Raw genomic sequence first — 26,577 nt, forward strand, 5'->3', positions numbered from 1 at the left:
CTTGTTGTGTATAACCCTTAACCACAAGCCTTGCTTTGAACCTCTATATGCTTCCATCTGCTTTGTGTTTGATTTTGTACACCCATTTGCATCCTATGGCTTTCTTCCCTGCAAGTAAATGCACTAAATCCAAGTATGATTAGCATATAACGCCTTAAATTCTTGTGTCATAGCTGCTTGCCAAGCAGGATTTATGGTTGCTTCCTCATATGAACATGGCTCACAGTCATGTGAAATATTCCTTATAACCTGCTGACTGTTATGACTCAAGGTATTAAGGGAGACATGTTGGATTTTAGTGAAAAAGTAATTGAGTGAATGCGTGTGTTGTGAGTAATTCTTCAGGGTTGGAAGGGAGTATACATATTCATTTAGGTAAGAAGGTGGATTGTATGACCTGGTGGACTTTCTAGGTTTTGATAATGTGGTGGAACGATCATTCACACGACTGGTGGCAGTATTCAGGTCTTCTGATATGGGTGACTCATATGAGGGTGCAGGTGTAGATATGTTATGTGAGGGAGCAAATGTAGATGCAGAGATAGGTGCACTATGATCAAAAGATACATGGGAATCAGTGACAGAGTTGTGTGTGGGATCCTTATTCTGCAATTGACAGTTATCCAAAGTGTTAGTCTGATCACAATCATCTATAAAATTAGGCTGAGAAGGCACATAATTGGGATTGAAAGCTATTAAGTGCAGAACAGAAGAAAAAGTGGAATGATTGGGAGAAATAGCAAATGAAAAAATATGTTCATGGAACTGTACATCTCTAGAAATGTGTGTCCTTTTACTGAACAAATCAAGTACCTTGTAACCTTTTGTTCCAAAGATATCCTACAAAGATGTGTGGACTAGCTCTTGGTTCAAATTTGTGTTTTTAGGTTTTGAGAGTGGTAGGATAACATAAACACCCAAAGCTCCTTAGATGGGAATATGTAGTCTTCTGCTTGTAAAAAATTTCAAATGGACACTTGTTATTTAGGATTGTAGAGGGGAGTCTATTTATCAAATATGTTGCAGTTAGGATGCACTCTCCCCAATACCTCAAGGGCAATTTAGAATGGTACAAGAGAGCCCTTGTTGTCTCTAGAAGGTACTTATGTTTTCTCTCGACCACACCATTTTGTTGTGGTATGTAAGGACAAGTTCTTTGGTGAATAATTCCTTTGGATTGATAAAAGCATTACTGGTAAACTCCAGCCCATTGTCAGATCTAACAGTCTTAATGGAGACTTGGAACTGATTTTCAACCATGCAAACAAAGGTTTTGATAACTTCTAGTGCATTACTTTTATAGCTCAACAACTGTGTCCAGGTTGATCTGCTACAATCATCGACTATAGTTTAAAAATACTTGTAATTATCATGTGTGGCAAGGTGGTAAGGACCCCAAAGGTCTATATGTAACAGATCAAACACTTGGGTGGAAGATATGGTTCTTGTGATGACCCAACCCGTCGTCTCATGTATTACAGCCCCGTTTCCCCCATTTATTGCTCTTTCATGTTTTATTATCAGCAACGGGTGAGTTAGAGTTTAATATAATTGGTTTGGATAGTAAATGAGACACTTAGTCTCTTTAAGAAAGGTTTGGTTTGGAAAAGTCAACCGAATGTTGACTTATTAGTTAGAAGGCTCGGATGTGAATTCCGGTGATTCGGTTAGCTTCGGGAGGTGATTTGTGACTTAGAAGTGCGATCGGAAGTGATTTTGGAGGTCCGGAGTAGAATTAGGCTTGAATTGGCAAGTTGGCATTTTGGCGAGTTCCGGTGGATAGGTGGGATTTTGATCCGAGGGTCGGAATGGAATTTCGAGAGTTGTAGTAGCTCCGTTAGGTGATTTTGGATATGTGTGCAAAATTTCAGGTCATTCGGACGTCGTTTGGTTGGGTTTGTGATCGAATGCGTAATTTGGAAGTTTTTAAGAAACTTAGGCTTGAATCCGATGTGAAATGATGATTTTAGTGTTGTTTGATGGGTTTTGATGATTGGAACAAGTTCGTATGATATTTTGGGGTAGGTTGGTGTTTTTGGTTGAGGTCCCAGGGGCCTCGGGGTGATTCCGGGTGATCAACGGAAGGATTTTTGGACTTTGAGTGTTGCAGAAAATGCACAGCTGTTGCAGGCCACTTTTGGCCTTCGCGTTCGCGGAGGTGCCCATCGCGTTCGCGTAGTTGTGATTTCTGGGTCATCGCATTCGCGATCGTGGCCTCGCGTTCGCGTAGAAGGGCCTGGGGACCCTGCCTAGTTTGTTCATCGCGTTCGCAATGAGGGAGTCGCGTTCGCGTAAGAGGACGTCCTGTGCATCGCGTTCGCGTTTGGAGTATCGCGTTCGCGTAGGAGGTTAAGCTGGACCATCGCGTTCGCGTGAGGGTCGACGCGTTCGCGTAGGGTATCTTTGGTCAAAGGAAAAATTTGCCTTCGCGAACGCGGGGTGTTGACCGCGTTCGCGTAGAAGAAAAGCTGGGCGACAGAAGGGTTTAATTATGATATTTCATCCGCGACTCATTCATTGTTTCCTCCATTTTTGAACCACCTCAAGAGCTTTTTGGTGGAAATTGAAGAGAGTTTTGACGGGAATTTATTAGAGGTAAGTCTCGTGACCTAGAAACGCTATTTTATTGAAGAATCACCCTTTAATTCTTGGAAAATTGGGCATAAATTTGAAGAACTAGGGATTGGGTTTTGAAATGAAAAAATTTGGGATTTGAAGGGGCATTTGAACTCCGATTTGGTAAATTTTATATGTACGGACTCGTGGCAAGACGAGGAATCCGGTAATATAAATTTCGTAATTTTTCGAGAAGTGGGCCCGGGGCTCGGGTTTTGCCAACTTCGTGAATTTTGGTATTTTTCGAGTCTTTTCGATTGGGTTATGTTTCTTTAGCCTATTGTAATATATTCGTTGTGGTTTTAATCAGATTCGGCGTGCGAAGAGGTTGATTCGAAAGGCAAAGGCATAGCGAGCTAGACTTGTGGCCGGCTTGAGGTGAGTAATAGATGTAGATGATGACCTGAGGGTTTGAAACCCCGGTATATCACATTGTGACGCTATATTGAGGCGAGACACGTACTCTATGACGAGTGCGGGGTCGATTGTGACTGGGGATTGTGACCTAGTCCGTTCCGAATTATGTTCGTACTGCGTTCTTGACTAGAAATTGTTTGGTAATTATCCTACTTGGAGTTTATGAATTGTTTGGGGCTTTGTGCCTATCATGTGCATCCTTCAGGGATCCTTATCACTGCTTCCATGATGCTTAGCATATTTCATGATATCAGTCCTGAGTTAGACACTGCCTCGAAATGGTTAGTAAATAAATAAAGGTTTATATGCATGCAAGCCATATATATATATATATATATCTGGACTGAGTGTGGATCGGGCTGCACGCCGCAGCGAATGTTACGATGATATTGCGCTTGGGCTGTAGGAGCCCCTCCGGAGTCTGAACCCCCACAGTGAGCGCGGGTACCCAAATGGATCGGGCTGCGCGCCGCAGCGGTCATGTGCATTGCATTGCATTCATGCATTTATACCTATTTGTCTTACTTGTCCTGGTATTATTGTTGTTCCACCGTTTTATGTGCTGAATCGTTGATTATAGCTTTATATTGTAATATTTCGGGATTTCTTACTTTCAGCCATTTTATATGTTTATTACTCACTAAGTTGGAAGTACTCACTTTACTCCCTGCACCATGTGTGCAGATTCAGGTGCTCCGGAGACTTAGTGGAGCTGTTTGCCGTTTTCGTGAAGTTTATTTTCAGGAGTTGTTGAGGTAGCTACCTGACGTCCGCAGGACCCGATTCCTCCCCTTTATTTCATTTATCTTTCCATATCCTAGACTTCTTTATTACTATGGATATATTACTCTGTTACATCTAGAGGCTCTAGACTCGTGACTCCAGATCTATTGGGGAATGTTTGGATATTCGTTATTATATCCGTACTATTTTATTTAGATTCGGATTGGAACTTTAATATTTGCTATTTTAATCGTATTATTTGTTAACGGATTGCGTAATTGGGTTGAGAGTAATTAATTGGTCGGGCTTGCCTAGCATTAGTGTTGGGCGCCATCACGACCGGGATTGGGGTCGTGACACCTCCTGAGGAGGAGATAGTCAATCTGAGTCTTTACCACCGCGTTCTGAAAAGTAACCAAATGCTCCTCCCTCTTTGAAAAGCTAGAGTTTGCAATTACCAACCCAAAAGCCTTAGCGAAGTCCAGTAACGAAGTTCCTCCTCCATTCCTCTCCCCAAAATCGAAACCTCCATGCACTTCGTCATACCCACCTGTGGTCGACCCAATATAACCATTGAAATCTCCTCCTATAAACAACTTCTCAGCAGGTGGTTCCTGACGTACAATCTCATCTAACCCCTCCCAAAAGTGCCGTTTAACCTCCTCATCTAGGCCCGCATGAGGCGCATAGGCGCTAACGACGTTTAGGGTGCACTGACCTACCACCAACTTAATAATCATCAACCTATTATTCACTCGTCTAACCTCAACCACAGACTCTCTAAGTTCCCTATCCACCAAAATACCCACTCCATTCTTACCCTTCTGGGTTCCTGAGTACCAAAGTTTATACCCGTCCGTGTCCCTCGCACTCGACCTGCCCACCTTGTCTCCTGGACACACGCTATATTGACCCTCCTCTTCTGGAGGATCTTCGCCAACTCTATAGATGAAGCAGATCAGAGAGTTTCAGAAGCAACCTTAAATCTTAAAGACTCAAAAACAAAAAATTAATTCTTATCGACAACAATTTAATCGGATCAATAATACAAGGATTAAACATAAAATTGAAACATAAAAATGGTAAAACAGGAAGTACGAATTAAAAATTAAGAGTACAATGATTAGTTTCCTTTTTATTTCCTTAACTGAGTTACTCTAGCATGTGTAATCATCATGTTTAGCCTAATTTCACATGTCTACGTATCTCATCTCTTAATTACAATTTGTACAATATGCTTAATTGACTTACTTGTTTTCCTTGATTCTGTATTTGTTCTTAAACTGTAGGGTTATTTGCTTGTAGTATCATTGTTTTATTTGTTAAGTGTTGGTTTTCGTGATTATTGTTGAGATGACTGTTTGGTTGTGGCACGAGGTTTCTGTCGTGCGGAGTATCATGTGGCACGAGGTTTCTGCTGTGCGGAGTGTTATTTGGCACGAAGTTTCTGCCGTGCGGGGTGTTATTTAGCACGAGGTTTCTATCGTGAGGAGTGTTGTTGTTGTTGTTGTTGTTCCTTAACTTGTAAGATTCTTGTTTCCTTACGTGTTGGATTTGTCTTCTTTGATTCCTGTGCTGTTGTTTTCCATACGTTCTTATCGTTTTAGTTCCCTGCCATTCTCTTGTATCATTTTTATCTTCTGCCTTATTTCTTATATTTTAGTAGGGCCCTGACCTGAGCTCGTCACTACTCTACCGGGTTAGGCTTGAAACTTACTGGGTACCGTTGTGGTGTACTCATACTACGCTTCTGCACAACTTTTTATACAGATCCAGGTACTTTCCACCTGACCAGACATCAGTGAGCTAGCCCGTACATGAAGACTTTAAGGTATATCTGCCAGCGTCGACAGACCTCGGAGTCCCCCTCTATCTTTATTATTTTGTTTTCCTTATCCACATTAGACTCTGATGTATAGAGATATTTAGTATTTATCCTTAGAGCTTGTGACTTGTATCTACCGGGTTTTGGGAATTGTTTGTACTCTAAGTTGTAGATTCATTTATTACAACCGTTGATGTTTGAGTTTAGCTTATAACTCAATTATTCCGCATTTTTGTTAGGCTTACCTAGTCTTAGATACTAGGTGCCGTCACGACATCCTACGGAGGAAAATTTAGGTCAGGACAAGTTAGTATCAGAACTCTAGGTTCATAGATGTTATGAGTCACAAGCAGGTTTATTAGAGTCTCGCGGATCGGTAAGGAGACGTCTGTACTTATCTTCGGGAGGCTATGGAACTGTTAGGGAAAATTTCACTTCTTTGATTCCTTGTCATGCGAAATTGTTGACTTTAGGATTCTAAACTTCTGTCTTTCTATTCTCTCACAAATGGTGAGGACACATACAATCGGATCAAATAACCAGACACACACGCCCCCTGCTAGAGCTGCGAGAGACCGAGGTCGGGGTAGAGGCCGAGGACGTCCATGTGGTGCGGCCAAAGCACCCGCATGATCTTCTACAGAGGAGCTACTAGCAGCTCCAGTCAGAGCGCACGCATCTAAGATGCCTGTTACTGCACCAACTCTCTAGGAGACTCTCGCCCAGTTTCTGAGCATGTTCGATACTTTAGCTCATCTTGCTCCTGCCACATCTCAGGCTGGGGGAGGAGCACAAACTTCTGCCGCCTGTACCCCAAAGAAGCAGGTTCAGGTCGACCAGATTCCAGAGGTCATACCAGTACAGCCGGTGGCCCCAGTTCAACCCGAGGTTAGGGCTGTAGTTTCTGAAAGGGAACAGGTCAGGCTCAAGAGGTACAAGAAGTACCACCCTCCTACTTTAAGTGTCTTGGCGTCAGATAGCGGTACACTCTCTCCTCAGTTGACTTGGTGAGCCCCACTTCATTTCGGGGTCTTGTATCTTTTGTTCCTTATGTATAGTGTTTTGAGGTATAGCCGAGGCCTTGTTGCCGGCACTATCGTATTACTCTTTGTATCCATTAGAGGCTCTGTAGATATAGTGTGGGTTTGCATTTTTAATTGGGTAAGTCAATTTGAAATGTTGTACTTGAAACACATGTTCCACTTCTAAAGCTACGATTGTGTACAATATTTTGGGAAATCTTGAATGAAGTTCTAATGGTAATGAAATTGGTGTTGTTCATGTAATCTTCTCATCATCTAAGGAATGCATCTTCACTTCACTCATGGGTAAGGTGGGGTAGAAAGCATCAAGTAGGCTTGTTGACCAGGGTATCTCGATTGAGCACCGATCGCGCTCCCCGAGGTCGGGGCTTGATAATTTTAATTTTTGTTTTTTGTTTCAGCTCTTTCTCTAGTTCATAGGAAAAGCAATGTGGTCCAATTTCTTTGAATTCTCAAAAACCCAATTATCCATGAATTTGTATGTCCAGTTATGAAAGCCACTTTACCAGAAGAAGAAAATAAAAAAGTAATGAAAGAATTAGTGATGGAATTAGCCATAGGTAAGAAATTGTCATGAAAAACCTCAATTTTGTACTTTATCTTCTTCGTCGACTCTGGAAGTTAAACTATACTTCTTCCTCCTCCACCGATGGTGCAGAGAATGGGGGTGTTGGAGAAGAGTAGAATGGTGAAGAATGAGTGTGATGTGGGTGAGTTGATCATGAAATTATGGACAACCAGGACGTTAGTAATGAGACGTATGTAACAAAAAATGATGGTGGCGGACGGGTGGAAATTTAGCGACAGTCGCTGCACTCGCCGTTGATGTGAGGTGATTACATCGATTTTTCTTTATTTGGTGGTTGGATTTTCTTTTTATAGCTAAAATATACAAATTGAGGAAAGAGAGGAATTTTCTTTTGTTACTGTACACGTGTCAATGATTTATTGGACACTTTTCCATATCAGCGCGTTTGTGAGTCACACGTTTTACTTTTAAGAGAGTTTGTCGTAGGTGTTCAATAGGTACATATTTATTAGAGTTGGAGTGTCTAATTGGAACAAATGTTAGTGTAAGTGTTCAAATGAAAAATTGTGACAACTTTAAGGGTCTGCTTATGTATTTGGCCTTTATACTACCAAAACAATCAAACTTAAAGATTATACTAAATGTAACAAACTACTAAAAATAAACAAAATAAAATTATCCAATTATTACATCCTAGTGTAATAAAATGTATCAATCATCAAATATAAAATTCTCCAACCCCCTCCAAATAACAAAAAGCATTGTCCCCGATGCTTAGCAAAATAAGATCAAAGAGAGGAGAGGGGCGAAGAAACTCCTTAAGGGTCCTTAGTCATCATGGTATCACCAGCAGTATCAGTCCAAGGTGGTTCAACTAAAAGAATAGTGTCATCATCCTCTATGGGAGCTGCTTGAGAAGTGAACATATCTTGCACCGCAGCAGCAGTGTTGGATGCAAGTCAAGGCTTCTCAGTCTAAGCAGCAAGATCCTCATAAGAAGACTGATATGTGTGAGACTGGTGGGGTCTAGTAGCATGTCAAATGGCAAGTTTTCGGCCTCGGCTATCATAGTCACCTCATCTCGGAGTGAGTCAAATAACTTCTTGCTGGCCTATGGCTTTCTCATCTTCTTCACCTGCTTGGTCAATCAGTCAGTCACTGACGTGTTGTACCACTGTGTCCATAATCACCTATTGGTTGTCCAAGACCTTGGTGAGCTACATGTCAATGTCAGAAGAGTCCGGTTGAGTAGAGGTCTGCCCTGCAACTAAACTAGAGAACTCGGACAACTTTGATGTAATTGTCTATATCTAGTTGTTGAGACTCACCTGCGTCTGAGGAACTCGTAAAGCAGATAGTGGGACCGTAGGCAAAGACACTAGCCTCAGAGCTGGTGTAAGCAATGGAGAAGGGGCTATAGTGGCTTAGGAACAATAACTATAGCACTAGTGGAAGGCTCAACTGAAGTGGAAGGGATCTCAGAGGGACCTGGAGCTACTACTACCGACTCATCAACTGGCCAGCAGTAGTGGGAGGCTGAATGTTTGTCTTCGGGTTCCTTGGGTCTTGCAACTTATACATATAAAAGGGACTGGGTGACTTGACCTTCATATCAAATAGTCTCGACTCCACCTTGGAGTCTTCCAAGTATTCAGTGATGGTGCTGGGGTAAGGGTAGGAAGTGTTACCCTACTGTGCACAAGATAGATGTTGGCCGACATCAGAGTACCCATATTGTTTGGGTACCCGGACATGATAGAAGCTACCCACACTACTCTTGTCAGCGGCAAGTTTTTCTCATTCAGGCATGAGTCAAGTCTGGTGCACATAAAGGTCTGCCACCCTTTTGCCTCAAAACTCAAATTCTGGTGGAGGATTGACACTTCGGCACCTATCTAAGGGGGATGAGGCCCAGGTGTAAGAATCTCTGCGAGCCATGGTCTAACCTTCTCTTTCTCAGTCAACTTGGCCAAATACTCTTTCGGATCCACATCTTCAAGTCTGAGGTAGGTTTTTAGGGTGTGTTGATCAAATTTTACTTTAAGGTTGCTCACTTTAGTGAACTTTGTCCCTTTAACAATATAAATCGTGTTGGTGTAGAATTTCTGAACAAGTTGTTCCTTGACATCTACCAGTTTCTCTGTAAACTGCATCCACCCCTTCCTCTTTGTAAACTGCTCCAAGACTGTCGGATTGTATTTGTCTAAATCCTTGGTGAGGAATTTCCTTTCGTGAGTAAGGGACCTTTCCTTCCATTATATTTGGAAATGTGTACTGGTCTTCTCAGACAACCTTCTTATTTGTTCTAACTACTCCATCTTTTGCAACTGTCCCCCCTCTTCCGTCATCTGGGGCATCATCAAAATCAGAGTCCTGAGCAGTTGCATTTTACTCATGATTAGTGCTAGTCGAGCCTCGGGAGGTGCTCTGTGATGTAGAAGGTATAGCTTGGGGCTCATATTGCCCCTTGTGGCCTAGACTGCTCCTCATTTTGCTCTTCAAGTAAGACACCAAAATTTCTTTGGAGGCCTCCCTAGACGGGACATTAGAACTTTAATTTGAGAGGCTTCTACCGCTCCCCCAACCTACAATTGTTTTCTTTGATATTGCCTTCTGTGCACTTGGATGCATGGCACCTCTACCTCTTCCTTTCCCTTGTTCACCCCTTCCTTTAGATGACTCTCCTCTTTCCTTGATCGCACCATTGTCTGTGTATGCACAAAGAGAGTTGTTAGTTGATATACAAGTAGTTAAGATTCATGTTAGCTTTGGAGGACAACATAGAAGCACTAGGGTTTCAAGTTTGTAGTATGCAGTAGATAGGGGTTCAAGTGCGGTCTGCACAATTCCAAGTGCAGCCGCACTCCTGCACAGACGTTTCAAGTCCTCAGAGAGAAGTCTTTGAGGGACAACGCGGACTTGCATCTACGGCTACAGAAATCCAATTACGGTTCGCACAATTATTATTGCGATCCGCACTTGAGTAAAGGTACTTAGGCTTCAGAGAAGAAATTCTCTGATTGATAGTGCGGACCTCCCTTTGCATCTATAAAATTTCAAATGCGGTCCGAACAAATAAAATGCAACAGCACAATCAGGGAAGTAATCAATGTTACCAAAATCTGAAGTTTGCGGACCGCACAATTTCAAGTACGGTCCGCACAATCAAGAGTAGTGACGGATGACAACATTTTTACCTAGGTTATGCAGTTATGTGTTCAATCCTACTAGATAACATAGTAAAGGCATGATAATCAACAACCCAAACCTATCTAATCATACTTTGACAAATACCCAAAGTTAAACTACCCCACATAGACACAATTAAAGGATGTAATCACAGATGGATTAAAAAGAAGTTAAAAAGCAATAATAATTTTTTTAAAAAAAAAACAAGATTTGAAGTGATGCATACCAGATTGTGCTAGTGTATTAAGATCAAATGCAGAATGGGTGGATGTTTGTGATCAAAAGTGCACCAACTAGCTCATTCGTAAAATATCAGTTTGGAAGTGAAAGTGGCAAAAAGTGCAAATGAGAGACTACTGTTCTATTTATACTCAGATGAGGGTAAAGGTGAAAGAGGGCGAGTGCGGCCGTAAAATTCCAAATGAGGTCCGCACACTGTTACCTAGGCAGTGGAGAGCATGAAATTGTGTGGTTTGCACTTTTATCAAGTGCAGCCGCACGTCTGTCAACCTAGTTTCAATGACTTATCTGATATTTCTATTCTGTAACCCCAAAATTTGTGATAGTCCGCAAAATTAGCTTCGCATTGTTAGGAGAAAAGTTCAGAGGACCTTCAATTTAGCATCTCAACAGCATCTTGAAAATGCGGTCTGCAGGTCAAATCTGCGGTCGCAAATAATTTTCTGCGGTCCGCATCCCCTATTAAGCGATCGCATTAATAAAATTGCGGTCCGTATTTTCTCAAGTAGGGCACAGCTTCAGCCATCATCTCAATATCTAACATGTTCACTGCAACACACTTCAGATCTAGTTAAAAAGAACAAAGAAACAAAATCAAACTAAAAGAGAAAAAGGAAAAGAACTTGGGTTGCCTCCCAAGAAGCACCTTGTCGTGGCACGACGCAATGTCATAACATCCTCAATTGAAGTAAAGAACCGCCACCACGTGGATCTCAACAACTTTTTTCAAGTAGTGCTTCACCTGATGACCATTGACCTGAAATATTTCATTATTCTTGTTCTTCAAGTCCAAAGCACTAAAGGGTGTCACACCAACAATTTCAAATGGACCACTCCGCTTTGACTTGAGCTTTCCGGGAAACCTCAACCTTGAGTTGAATAGCAACACTAGATCACCGGCCTTGAACTCCTTGTTCAAAATATACTTGTCATGAAAGTATTTTATCTTTTATTTGTACATGGACAAATTCTCATATGCATGGTATCGAAATTCATCCAATTCATTCAAATCTGCAACCTACAAGTTAGCAGCTACATCCCAATCATAATTCAATTTCTTCAAAGCCGCATTGCCTTGTGCTCTAATTCCACCGGAAAGTGACAAGCTTTTCCAGACACCAACTGGTATGGAGACATTCAAATAGGTGTTTGGTAAGCCGTTCTATATGCCCATAGAGCATCGTCAAGCTCCTTAGACCAATCCGTCTGATTTGCATTCAACGTCTTGGACGAAATACTCTTTATCTCACGGTTATAAACTTCCACTTGATGATAGGGAGTTGTCACTTTGTGAGTGACACCATAATTTCCAAGTAAAGTGTTAAAAAAGCCTTGTTGCAAAAATGCGTCCCTCCATCACTTATGAGTGCCTATGGAATCCTAAACCTTGTAAAAATGTTTCTTTTCAAGAAATCCACCACACTTCTAGCCTCATTATTGTGTAAAGCAACAGCTTCAACCCAGTTAGAAACATAATTCACTGCGACCGAAATATGGGTATTTTCACAAAAAAACTCACGAAAGGGCCTATAAAGTCAATACACCAAACATCAAAGATATCGTTCTCCAAGATGATTGTAAGGGGCATCTCACGTTTCTTTGAAATTCCACTGGCCCTTTGATATTCATCACATATTTTTACCAACTCATTTGCATCTTTGTAGAGAGTAGGGCAATAGAAACCATAACTTAGGACTTTAGCCGCCGTTCTTGCTCCACCGTGATGACCACCATAGGGCGAAGGATGACAAGCCCCAAGAATATCATTTTGTTCCTCCTCCGAGACATACTTTTAATTACCCCATCCTAATCTGAAAAGATATGGTTCATCCCAATGGTAGTCTTGACAATCCCTTTTGATCTTGATCTTCTTTCTTTGGTTTGAAGAGAACTCATCCGGAATGATATCACTCACAAGGAAATTTTCTAAATCCGCAAACCATGGTACCTCTTTCATTGAAAGTGCTAAGAGTTGCTCATTGGGGAAAGAGTCATTGATTTCAAGGCCATCATGTGGCCTACCCTCCTCCTCCAAACGAGACAAGTGGTCTGCCACTTGATTTTCACTTCCCTTATTGTCTTGGATGTAAATATCAAACTCTTGCAACAAAAGCACTCATCTCATCAAGAGATCTTTAGATTCATTTTTGCTCATAAGGTAGCAAAGTGCCGCATGATCCATGTGAACAATAACTTTTGCACCCATCAAGTATGGGCGAAACTTCTCAATAGCAAATAAAATAGCAAGGAGATCCTTCTCCGTAATGGTATAATTGACTTAGGCAATATTCATTGTCTCACTAGCATAGTAGACCATATGGAAAACTTTGTTGATATGTTGCCCCAAAATAGCCCCAACTGCTACATCATTTGCATCACACATGAGCTCGAATGACAAACCCCAATTTGGAGATGTAATGATAGTAGTGGTTGTCAACTTGAGATTCAATTGTTCAACAATCCGTCGTACAATCATCATTAAATGGAACTTGGCATCTTTCTCAAGGAGTTTCCACAAAGGATTCACCACAGTAGAAAAATCTTTGATAAATCGCCGGTAGAATCCCGCATGGCCCAGGAAAATCCTTACACCCTTCACTGAGGTGGGGGTGAAAGCTTAGAAGTATCTTTAATCTTCGCCTTATCCACTTTAATACTATTATTTAAAATCTTATGGCCAAGGACAATGCCTTCCTCAAACATGAAATGATATTTCTCCGTATTGAGTACCAAATTTGTTTCCTCAAATCTAGCCAACACCTTGTCCAAATTAGCAAGACAATCATCAAATGAATCCCCAACCACCAAAAAGTCATCCATGAAGACCTCAAGGTAGTCTTCTACCATTTCCGTGAAGATAGCCATCATACATCGTTGAAAAGTTACCGATGCATTGCACAATCCAAAAGGCATCCGTTTGAAAGCAAAAGTACCATATGAACATGTAAAAGTGGTTTTATCTTGATCTTCCGGAGCAATAAGAATTTGGTTGTAACTCGAATAACAATCAAGAAAGCAATAGAAGGCACGACCGGCCAACCTATCCAGCATTTGATCCATGAAAGGGAGAGGAAAGTGATCCTTTCTTATGACTTTGTTGAGCGTTCCTTGTGATCCTTCCTTGTGACTTTGAAATGATAATCCATACAAACTCTCCAACCGGTGACTATTCTTATAGGAATCAACTCATTTTTATCATTTGTAACAACCGTTATGCCCCCTTCTTTGGGACACACTAAATCGGAGAAGTCCATGAACTACCAAAAATAGGGTATACAACCACGACATCCCAACATTTGATAATCTCTTTTTTGACCACCTCTTGCATAGCCTCATTGAGTCTTCTTTGATGTTCAATGGACGATTTAGCACCATCCTCCAACTTGATATTATGCATGAAAAATGCGGGGCTTATACCCTGAATGTCCGCCAAAATCCATCCAATAGCTTTCTTCCTATTTTGCAATACCTCCAATGTGGAATCTACCTGCATGTGGGTTAAACAAGAGGAAAGAATAACTAGTAAAGTAGAACAAAGGCCAAGAAATTCATACCGAAGGTGAGGTAGCAATAGTTCCAACTCCAAGATTGGTGGCTCTTCAATTGAAGGCTTTGTAAGAGGAGTCTTCCTATTCCCAAGATCCAATGACAACTTTCGAGGTGCATAGTTGTAAGACCCCATTCTTTCCAATGAATTCACACACTCCAAAAAACCATCAATCTCATCATCATGACAGTTAAGCAAAACGGCTTCCAACATGTCACCAATATTGATTGTAGCACTTGTGTAATCAATAATGACATCGGTCACCAAGTCCACAAAAGAGGACACCTTATTGCTATTTGATTGTTGTATAGACTTGCATACATGGAATACCACTTGTTTATCACCAACTGGGAAAGTAAGTTCTCCGGCTTCAACGTCACAAAGGGCCTTACACGTAGCAAGTAAAGGCCTCCCAAGAATGATAGACACTTCATAGTAAACCTCACAATCAAGAATCACAAAGTCCACCGAAAGAATAAATTTATCAACTCACGGACCAAAACATCCTCAATTACTCCTAACGGTCACTTCATTGTGTGATTGGTCATTTGCAACCTCATAGAAGTGTGTATTGGTTTTCCAATCCCCAAAGTTTTGAACACCAAATATGGCATCAAATTGATACTCTCCCTAAGATCACAAAGAGCTTCATCAAAATTGACACTTCTAATAGTACATAGAATTGTGAAAGCACGGGGATGCTCTAACTTAGGATCCATGGAATGAATAATTTCACTCACTTGATGAGTTACCTTTATTGTTTCAAAATTTGTCAACCTCTTCTTGGTCAGAAGATCTTTATAAACTTGGCATAACCAGGCATTTGTTCCAAAGCTTCCACCAATGGCACATTAATAGAAAGACCTTTCATTATTTGAATGAACTTTTTGAATTGATTCTCATCATTTTCTTAGCAAGCCTTTGAGGGTAAAGAGGTGGGGGCTTTGGCAAGGGTGCCTTAGCCTTTTGCACTACCGGATACGGTATGTCAATGACACTCTTCTCGGGTCTCTTCCACACTATCATCGATATCAATTCAAACATCATCATGTACTTGAACATCATTTTGTGGGATTTCCTCCTCTTGGATTACTTGGTTATCATCCACAAGTTGCTTTTCATTTGAGGTGGGTGCATTCCCGCCTCGTCCACTTCTTGTGATAATCACCATAGCATATCCCGTATTGTTACCAGCGTTTAGGTTCACTACCGTATCACTTGGTAATGAACCCTTAGGATGTGTATTAAGAGCTTGAAATTTTTTCCCCAACTTCAAGATTACCGATTGATGTGGTATGTGAAGCAAGTTGGGCATAAAAATTCGCATTCTTTTTCATCATTTTTTTTTAATATATTCTCAATACGACCCATTTCATTACTTGAAGAAGTTGAACCATGTGAAGGATAAAGAGGTGGTTTGCTTGATTTTTAGTACATTAGGGGTCATTGAAACCCCGAACTTCAATTTGCATTATTATTGTTTTCTCAATTTCCTTAATTATTGCCTCCCCAATTCCCTTGGTTGTTGTTGTTGTTATGCCAATTTTCTTGATTGTTAGAATCCGATTTACCTTGGTTATTTTGAGAACGCTATTAATTTTGATGGGATCCTTGAAAGTTGTTCCGTTTCTCTTGGTAATTATTTACAAATTGTACCTTTTCTTCTTTCTCTTGATAAGAGTTATCTTGGTCATAGCTACCATTATTATGTGCATAACTCTCCACTCGGGATTGAAATTGGGGGACTTTAGTCCTCCTCTTGTTAACCAAGACATTCACACCTTCCATAGAATGAACTTAATTAGGATCTTGAGTTTGATGAAGTTGAGCCTGAGCGGGTTGAGTCATTGTTGTGGTTAATTCGGTAATAGCTTACCCATGGTCTTGCAAAGTTAAGAAATATGAAACGCTTGTTACAATAATAAACCCAACGCGAGTCAGGGTCGAATTCACAAGGAGTTTAAAATGGGTGTTGAGGTAAATACTCAAGAAAGAAACGCGAAATAACTATATTTAGCTTCCAAACAAAAGTGGATAACAATTCTTCTAAGTTAAACTACTAAGAAATTTAACTAACTAATGAGCAAGTAATGATTGAAATATTTTTGGTATTTTTATCAAATAGAGAAAGGCCTAGGGTTGTAACCTTAACCTAGGTATAAGCCTAATGGGTAGAGTAAATCTATGCTTGCTTAGTAGATCGAGGTTTGTTATGATTCTCAATACACAAGCCTACTCAATACCTCTCGGTAAAAGAGTGATTATGTCCAAACTAGCTTTCTCAAGTCTAAATGGGTAGCAATCAAAGAAATTGATTATAAGTCCAAGTTAGATTATCCCTATATCTAGTTAAAATCCTTTAATCAAACTAATCAAAATTTTAACTAGCTCAATTCCTTGTTAGCCAAATTTTCCTAGACTAAATTCCTCTTTCTCAAGTAATAAACAAAGTCAAATAGGCATGAATCAATGTTTGCAATCATTAATTCTAACAATAAAGCATAAACAAGGCTAAATAATATTAACACAATCAATAGCAATCATTAATATTAAACAGCCATAAGTTATACACACTAGGGTTGGATCACAACCCTAGATAAAATCTAGCTACTCATAGTAGTTGACATAGAAAAATAAAAAGAAGAAGTAATTGAACTAAAATTAAAATGGAAAAGTAATTGATCTTCTCTAATTGTAGCTCCAAGTTGCCCAAAATAACTAAATATAACTATCTTCTCCTGCTACAACCCAAAAAGATTCCCTAAAAAGTCTTTCACGTCTATTTATAGTGTTCTAAAATTTCTAACAAGAATACCTTCGTAGGGTTCTGCAGCCGCTTATCATCCGCGGTCCGAACATTGGTAGGTTACTATTGCGAGTGCTTTCAGTTGGAGGAGTCCTACATCCACACTTAATTGCTGCGGACCACACTTTGAGGAGACTTCGGGCTTTGTTCAATTACATCTTCTCTTATCTTTCACGCTTGTCAGTGCAATTCTCAAGTGCGGCCGCACTTTTTGGTTTGCAGACCGCACTTTTGCCAAAAATTCTTAAAGCTCCAGATCTTTGTCTTCGACCGCATGTCATTTTCTGTGGGCCACATTTGCTTTTGCGGTCGCAGATGAAATTCTGCGGACCACACCGCTCTTATATTCTTCCTCTTGACTGATCTTAGCTGAGACATTTTTTCTTTGAGTTAGATTTCACCATTGAGCTCACATTCTTCAGACACCTGCAATTCATCCATTTTTATTAGATTCAGAGACAAAAATTATTACTTTCAGGCTAAAAATTAAAGCAAGAAGGTACAAATAAGTGGTTAAAATGCTCATTTATCAGTTACGACAAACCACTAAGAGTTTAATATAAATATGTATCATAGCTTTCGAACAAATCGTCCACAATACCTAGCGAATCACCAAGTTAATCTGATGTTTGAGCTTGCCATAACTCTTCGCGAATCCCCAAGTGTTTAGTACTCCCTCCGGTCCGGTCCATTATAAGTGACGAATTTGCTTTTTTATTTTGGTCCAAAATAAGTGTCCATTTATATAATCAAAAAAGAATTCAATTTGTTTTTACAAAATTACCCTTATGTACATATCCCTAAAAAGTTTTCTTACTCCTCACATAAAATATTTAATTAAGGGTAGTTTAGTCATATTAGGTATTTCTGTATAGAATTTAGTATTTTCTTAATGGGCGTTCCAAAAGCAAATTGGTTCACTTATTGTGGATCGGAGGGAGTACAAAATTGTGTCGTAGGTTTAGAACAAATTGTTTACAAATTCCCGGTGAATAGAAAAATTTACCAAATTGTTTTTGCTTCAAAATTGATCCAAATCAAACTCTAGATGGCTCTTAGTTTGACATCCAACCTTCTAATATAAATTTTAACAATTCTCAATGATTAGATTCATCCCAAACCTTCAAAAGTTAGTAGACTTTATCTTCTTTAACAACAAGGTAAAAAAAACCAAGCAATAATTTTTAAATTTATTTAACCAAACCTTACCAATCCACATTTTAGGTATAAACGATATAAACTCAATGGGAAATTTCTTACTTAACTCGGATCATAAGTAAATCAATTGATTTTTAATTTTCTACTATACATATTTAATTTTTTCCAATATAAACTGTATGCTCATTTCATTGCAAAAAGAAAAAGGGGAAGGAGGAAAAGAAAGAAGAAAAGGATAATGACAGAAGGAGAAGAACAAGAATAAAAAGTTTTGGTGGATGTGTAGCGCCAAGATAATTTTTGCATAAATTTCTAAATGGAGATAAAAATTAAAAACTAAGGATAAAAAAGACCACTTTATGGAAATTCTTGAAAAGGGTTAGATATGAATCATAATTTTCATTTTCTCGAGTTTATCTTACTACTAATTCTCTTTTCCTGTCAACTCTTGTCCAAGAAAAAAAGAAAAATAATTAACTTAAATAGTCATTCACCTAAAAATAGGTATAAGATACCTATAATAATATATAATATATATATAATTAGTGTATACTTTCTATGTTCCAGTTTATGTGAACTTATTTTTTTTTGGTCCATTTAAAAAAGAATGACCCCTTTCTAAATTTGGAAATAATTTAGCTTAAACTTCCAATTCTACCCTTAATGAAAAACTTTTGTAATCATACAAATACTTTGGGCCCCTTTTTGACTTATTTAGGACCATAAATTTCAAAAGTATTTATTTTTTCTTAATTTCCGTGCCTAGTCAAACATGTTGACATAAATTGGAACAAAGGGAATATGTATTATCGGCTATAAATGTAAATAGGTTATTTGTGTAAAAATCCTGAAAGAGGAAAAAACATCTCCTTTATAAAACATGAAGCGACGAGGGATTGAAGAAACCACCTTCGACCGAGGGTTTTACAGGGTTTAACAGAACCAAATACTCTTAAGCATCATACTAGGTTCTTTCCCTGAACACCACCATGAGAAGAGTTTCATCTTTAGCTGCTCCACATCTCCAGGAGTACACCAGAACTTCTTTCTCTCTCATTTCCAAAGACTTCATCTCCCACCTTTCTTCTCTCCCCAGCACCACCAGCATCAATACAAATGAACCATTATCCCCTCAACCATCAAATACCCATCTCAAATCTTGCAAAAAGACTCAAGCTTTACTCTTCTCCAATGTCAAAACTCAGACTTTCAACACACTTGCGGATCAAAATCCACCGCAATTATCCTCAAGACAGAGAAAGATTAGAGAAAAATCACAACTTGGAGAGGCTTTTGAGTCAGCAAAGACAATTCAAGAAATGCTTCAGGTTTTTCAAGAAATGGAGACAAGCTTTGATGAGAGGGAACTTGGTTTGGCATGTCTAAGAATAGGTCTCAAACTTGACCAAGAAGGTGAGGATCCTGAAAAGGCTCTATCTTTTGCTAATAGAGCTTTGAGAGTATTGGATATTAATGATAAATTGTCTTTGCCTCTTGCTATGACCTTGCAATTGTTGGGTTCTGCTTGTTATAGTTTGAAAAGATTTAATGACAGTTTAGGATATCTTAATAGGGCTAATAGGGTTCTGGGTCAATTAGAAAAGGATGGTTCTTGTAGTGCTGAGGATATTAGGCATATTCTTCATGCTGTTCAGCTTGAATTGTGTAATACGAAAACGGCTATGGGGAGGAGAGAGGAGGCCCTTGCTAATCTTAGGAAGTCCTTGGAGTTGAAAGAGATGACTCTGGAAAGTGATAGTAAAGAACTTGGAAATGCTAATAGGGATGTAGCCGAGGCTTATGTTGCGATTTTGCATTTCAAAGAGGCTCTACCATTTTGTTTGAAGGCCTTGGACATACACAAGGAAAAATTAGGGCTTAATTCTGTTGAGGTTGCACATGATAGGAGGCTTCTAGGAGTTATTTATACTGGATTAGAAGAACATGAGAAGGCATTGGAACAAAATCAATTATCTCAAAGAGTTTTGAAAAACTGGGGTCTTGATACTGATTTGCTTCGTGCTGAGATCGATGCAGCCAATATGCAGATAGCCTTAGGGAGATATGATGAGGCCATTAATACTTTGAAGGCTGTTGTTCAGCAGACTGGAAAAGAGAGCGAGGATAGAGCTATGGTCTTTATCTCAATGGCAAAAGCATTGTGCAACCAAGAAAAGTACACGGATGCGGAGAAGTGCCTTGAAATTGCATGTGGAATCCTTGGAAAGAAAGAAAAAGTTTCCCCTGTTGAAGTTGCTGAGGCATACATGGAAATTTCTATGCTGTATGAGACAATGGACAAGTTCGAAGCTGCTATATCGCTATTAAAGAGAACACTGGCAATGCTTGAAAAGCTGCCTCAGGAGCAGCATTCAGTTGGAAGTGTTTCAGCACGAGTTGGCTGGTTACTGCTCTTAACTGGTGGGGTGCAGAATGCTATTCCTTTCTTGGAGGATGCCGCTGAGAGGCTGAAAGAAAGCTTTGGATCAAAACATTACGCAGTTGGTTATGTTTACAATAATCTGGGTGCAGCATATTTGGAATTGGATAGACCACAATCTGCTGCACAGGTTTTTGCGTATGCCAAGGATATCATGGATGTTTCTCTTGGTCCTCATCATACAGATTCAATTGAAGCATGCCAAAACCTTTCAAAAGCATATGCTGCCATGGGGAGGTAGGAGATTCAATCTTTTCTTTAAGTTTTATTGGCATTTGTTAGTGTGCAGTTTTCTCTTTGAATGACAGTACCTTTACCAAGTATACAATCTGAGCAATTGAAATCTATGTTATATGAATCCTTCATTCATCTTGATTTGCCGGTTCAAACGGGCCTGTGAGGTAGGTATAGAGGTATGTCATGCCAAGTAGAATAGAGATTAGCAAAAACCATGTACTCATATCCAATACTTGCACATCCCTGTATTCTGTATGTTTAAATGAGGCAATGAAACATTTATGGAAACAAGAAGTTAAAATGTTTAAGTTGATTCTTGAGATTACCTTTCTGCCTTCTCTTATTTCCTCTTGCCTCTTGAATTTGTTGATATGCATACGGTGCTAATTTTTTCATGTATTCCTCATATGAATAAATCTTATTAATAGGTCAAGGGAACGGGAATTCCTCTTAGTGGCCTTCAATATGCCTTGTTTATCTGACATGTTATTTCATATGCCAAGCTTCTGCGTGCTCTTTTTGTCCCTTGTGCTCGCACACAAATTGTCGAGAACTAGCCTAGGTGCATACACTGCCTCATGACTGTTTTGCCCTATTGGAAGTATATCGATACCAACTTTAGAAGTCTCTCTTTTCTTCATAGATATAGATTACTGGTCTGCTGCTACGCTGTTACGGTGACAGAATTATCCTCAGTTTGATCATATTGAGGCAGTTTATTACCAATAAATTTGATCAGTCATCTAAATAAATCATTCATGGTTGGTATAAATTCCTAATATTTAGTAGATGGAAACAACATCAAAGCTTGTACTTATCCATCTCGGCAAGCGACTTGACACAATTGAAATATCTTGAGAAGCTTTAATTGTAACTATTACCTATTCAAGTTTGATTCACCGTATGAACCTTAGTAGATATGACAAACTGATAAAGTTTATCTAGTTAAGTAGAAGGCTTGACATTTGTAGCTTTGCAACCAAGGGTGTAGCTTAGAGGTCGAAGAAGTTGGAATGAAAATCAATAGAGATTAGAGACAAGGGTTCAAATCCCAATAGAGGTAAAAAAAAACTCAGGTGATTTCTTTCCATTTGCTTAAACCTTGGTGGATAGAGTTACCCAATTGATATACATAGTACCCGCTGAAATAGCCGAGGTATGCATGTTGGCCGGACACCACCAGTATCAGAATACAAGACATATGTAGCTTATTGGTGAAGAATTTAAATCAGTAGATTAGATCAAGGATTTAAAACTCACCTATAACATTTGAGGCCGAGAAGATGTTTTCTCTGTTGTGAGATATAGAGAATATCTTTCTGCTGATAAGTAAAGGTTACAAAAACAGCGGCAAGAGAGTGCTGGAAACTGTACAAGATGTATGACTTTGTCTCCTACAAAATATGAGGAGTCTATACTCCAATAATGTCAAAAGGTGTGTTAATAGAGTTAAAAGGGGTGCCAAAATGATGTGCAGCTTTCATCTTACACCAAAAAGAAGAAGAGTTTAGACAAATAATATACTATGATTTTGAGTAATCCTTTAAAAAATCTGGAACTTCTTTCCTTCCGTATTGTGCATGTAATGCACATGGGGTATGCCGTTCCATTTTTTCTTCAGTGGTTGTGCAGTGCTCTTCCTCTCCAGCTACTGATTACATCCTTCTCTTTGCCAGTATCATCCATCTAACTCTCAAGTGCCTTGTAAACATTCTCTATATATGTCCATAGGGACAGTGAAAACAGGTATTCCGAGTTTTCTTCTGCAATATCACAGTAGCATCTGCAACAAAATATGTATACCCTCCATATCCTTTTCTGGGTGAGGCAGCTTTGTGCATTACTATCCATGTGGAACACATTGTTTTTAGGGGTGTCTAGTTCTTCCACAACCTTTAAGGGCCAGTTGCTTCCTCTGCCACTTGTAACCAGCAATTTATAGCAAGACTTAACCGAAAATGAGCTACTTTTATCTGCTTTCCATGTATGTGAATCTAGTGTTGAGCCTAGCCTTGGGGCAGTCTCCACTCTCCAGCTTAAGAATATGTTGGACCATCCTTCTATTTCCAGATTCTGTTAATTTCATTCAGAATTATAGGTCCCACTTGTCAATTAATTATCAGCCTTCAATGGTAATGTCTTGCTCCCCGGCCATGCAGTACAGGTCAAGAAAGCTTCCTTAAAGGACCTTCTAACCATTCGTCCTGCCACATTTGATGTTCTTTCCATCAGCAACCTTCATATTACTAGTGTATGAAATTCATGCCATAAGTTCCTTGTGCTCTTCCAAACAGAAAACTGATATGTTAGAGTTACTGTCCTGGTACACCAAGCGCTGTGCATCCCATATTTTGCACTGATTATCTTTCTCCAAAGGGCTTCTTCTCTGTTGAATCTTCATAACCATTTGAACAACAGGCATTTGTTCTGTAGCCTCTAGTATTTTTAACTTCTAAGTCCCCTTTTACTGTGGTTGCTGTTACAATAGACAGTTGCTGTTACGATAGACAGTTTCTAGGAAACTGCTCCTTGTTCTGTGCGATGTTTCTCAACATATGCAGGCACAGGGATATGAGCATCATATATGTAAGAGTAAGATCCAAGACACTATTAGGACTAACATTGTTGCTATAGATATGTATTGCTTTTTCAATATTAAAAGTCTCCGTTCAAACTATTCATCACACCTTCCATATTGGGTTCCACCTGTTTTTTCCTCCCAAAGGAAAGGGCAAATATAGGTTTGGTATTTCCCCAACGCTACAACCCAAAGTGCCAGCTAGTTGCTGGTTGTTTCTTAACTCGTTTATTTGAAACAAAGAGCTCTTTCTCGTATTTATATAGCCTGAATACTACCTCGAATGAAATCAAAATGGCCCTTAAATAGTAAAGCTGTTTCTCTTGTGCCCTATAGAAAATAAGCTCATCACCAGCATAACTAGAGAACCTCTAGTTTTAGAGAACTCCTAATTTGCCTTAAAAAAACAATCTTGTACTAGTATTGGAATGAAATAAACCCGAATAAACCTGATTGGACAATCAACATCAAGCGAAGTGATTTATACTTTTATACTATGCAAAAGATACACGTGTATTGGCTCAGTAAACAAACTATGTAGTATAACTGTATAAGTGGTTTTGGTTGAAGAAGATGGTATGCATGTAAAACCTTTTTGATTTATCATGAAACCCTACATTTGGAGTTCCATTTTTATGTCAATAGAAGTATATACATCTGAAAAAGAAAATGAACTTGAAAATGGAAAGCTAAAAATAGAACCTTTCCTGTCCAGGAAATTTGATTACCGTAGGAAGTTTATTCAAAATTGTTCCCCGAGTATTATTTAATGACGCCCAGCATCTAATTGGTGTCCATAGGTTGCACAGATCACATCCACCTCTGTTTTGAGCATTTCCTACTGGTGTCAAGATAGACATATTTCCAACTATAGTGCATTGGCATTAAGCCTTTTAATAGTTTAATTGGAGTCAACAGCTCAACTCAATTCCATTTGGGGTCGCTGGTGCTGCTTACGTTAAATTTAATCAGACTTGTTAATAATTAACACCAATCTTTCTCGATTCATTTGCTTTTTCTGCAGCAGTGCAGTACATTAGATTATTAGTTCATGCAAGGATAGCAGCTGTTCAATCACCACTACATTCTGGTTACTTCTGTTTCTTGATTTTCTTGAGTTCGATAGAGGCTTTAAGGGGGACTTTCTTGTGTCCAGAAAAATATGTCATAATCTTGGATGACATATTATAGGCAGATTCCGATATGACTTTCTTTGTAATATGGCTTTATAATCAATTCCAGTCGGCTAGATTCATCTATTTGTTAGTTGTCATTCTTCTTCGTGCTTTCTGTCACTGTATCTGTCCTAGACTCTTAGGTGGAAGCTTAATATACTACATAGAGTTTCCATACATTTCTAAATTTGAGGACAAAAATGATTGTCTTTATAATGTTTCCACAGAGCTTTAGTCATCTTTGTAAAATAAAATCCTCAGAAGACAACAACAACAACTACGCCTCAGTCGCAAGCAAGTTGCGATCGGCAATATGAATCTTCGTTCCTTTATTTTAGCTCAACTCATCATAATTACCAAAATAAAATAAACATACAAGTAAAAAAGATAGAAGTTCTGTACCAAGTCTAAGACCTATTCCCAACTACTTCCTCCGTTCCAATTTATGTGAACTTGTTTGACTGGACACGGAGTTTAAGAAAAAATGAATACTTTTGAAATTTGTGGTCCTAAACAAGTCAATAAGGGGCCCAGAGTATTTGTGTGGTTATAAAAGCTTCTCATTAAGGGTAGAATTGTAAGTTTAAGCTAAATTGTTACCAAATTTAGAAAGGGGTCATTCTTTTTGGAACGGACCAAAAAGGAAATAAGTTCACATAAACTGGAACAGAGGGAGTAGTAGGTTTCACCTATATGAATTTTTCTCTTCCATTGTGCCTAATCTTTAGCAAAATAAAATCCTCAGAAGCAAATAGATAAACTCTCGAGAAGGCTCTGCGGAAGTGCAATTTAAGAATCTTGAAGAAGTGGGTGCAGTGATTTACTCACGCAACTTCAGGGGTGTCAGGGCCAGTTATGCTTCTAGGGGTTCAATTGTAGCATATGCTTCCATATTCGGTGACAAAATTACCTAGGCCTTATATGTTATCCTAAAACCTTAGTTATGAAATCATTTTTGTTGAGAACTGAGCCAAATTGATTGTTGCAAGTGATCTTCCTTATCACTTGTAACTATAAGTTCCTGAAAAGGTTTGAAATTGTAGGAAGTTCTGCATCTTTAGAGAAGTATGACTGCATGAGGTACTCGTTCACATCGCTTTTTCATGTGTGTGTGTGTGTGGTGAGCAAAGATATTGTTGAATGGTTTGTTTTAGTTTATGATGCTCTTAGTTGGGTGAGAAAAGTGTCTAACCTCTTACATGTGGATTTTTCAGCTATCACCTTGCAATAAACTTCCAGGAGAAAGCAATAGAGGCTTGGGAAGGCCATGGTCCAAGTGCAGTAGATGAACTTAAGGAAGCTCATCGACTTCTCGAACAACTGAAGAAGAAAGCTTATGGTATATCCGATGGGTCTGTGATTAAGGCCTTGCCTTTGGCTAATTCTAGTGAAGCTGGCTTTAGTAGTAACTCACAAGTTGGTATTCCAGTCACTGAGAGGCAAAGAAGTGCAACATAAGTTTATTAACATGTTCTTTTCCTTTGAAGGAATAATTACCATTTGTTAGTTTGATGTTTCCTTTTCACTGTAAACTATTCTTATAAGCTTCATTAAAGATATTAAAGCTACAAGATCCATCAGTCTGCAACTTTCATCTACCATAATAAGTCTTTTTTTAACATTCAGACCTCTGTCTTATTTACCAGATGCTGGAAATCACATACTAGCTATGAATGCTGCTGATTTCCCAAGTGTATCTAGGCTATATGTTTGAGTCATCAACTCATCATGTTAAAAGAATGCCATGTTACTGGATGAGTTTAAGTGTCGTCTATGGTTATTTAAGCTTCCAGCTTGGTTCTTTGCTCGTTGCTAATATTGGACTGAGATGAGTTTAAATGGAACGACGTGAATAATGAGTATGCATACAGTTGACTTGTTTGAGATTGAAACAGAGTGATATGCTACGTTCACTCGAGTTTAACTTGTTTGGCATTGAAGCATAGTTATTGCTTGTTACTGGTGCCAACTGTTTACTAAATAGCATATGCTTCTAGAATGTGCTAGGTGTTGTTTACATACAGAAATATAGGAATAAGTGATGTTGGTGCTGA

General features: G+C 39.1%; 1 protein-coding gene across 1 annotated transcript; it reads left to right on the plus strand.

Annotated features, from left to right (window-relative positions):
- On the plus strand, positions 18,947–26,148 carry LOC109234435 (protein KINESIN LIGHT CHAIN-RELATED 3). Its single transcript, XM_019400422.1, has 2 exons — positions 18,947–20,770; positions 25,738–26,148. Exons 1-2 carry the CDS (start codon positions 19,083–19,085, stop codon positions 25,979–25,981), a joined length of 1,932 nt encoding a protein of 643 aa, XP_019255967.1. The 5' UTR covers positions 18,947–19,082; the 3' UTR covers positions 25,982–26,148.

Source organism: Nicotiana attenuata, chromosome 11, assembly GCF_001879085.1.
Source record: "Nicotiana attenuata strain UT chromosome 11, NIATTr2, whole genome shotgun sequence".
NCBI classification, from domain to species: Eukaryota; Viridiplantae; Streptophyta; class Magnoliopsida; order Solanales; family Solanaceae; genus Nicotiana; species Nicotiana attenuata.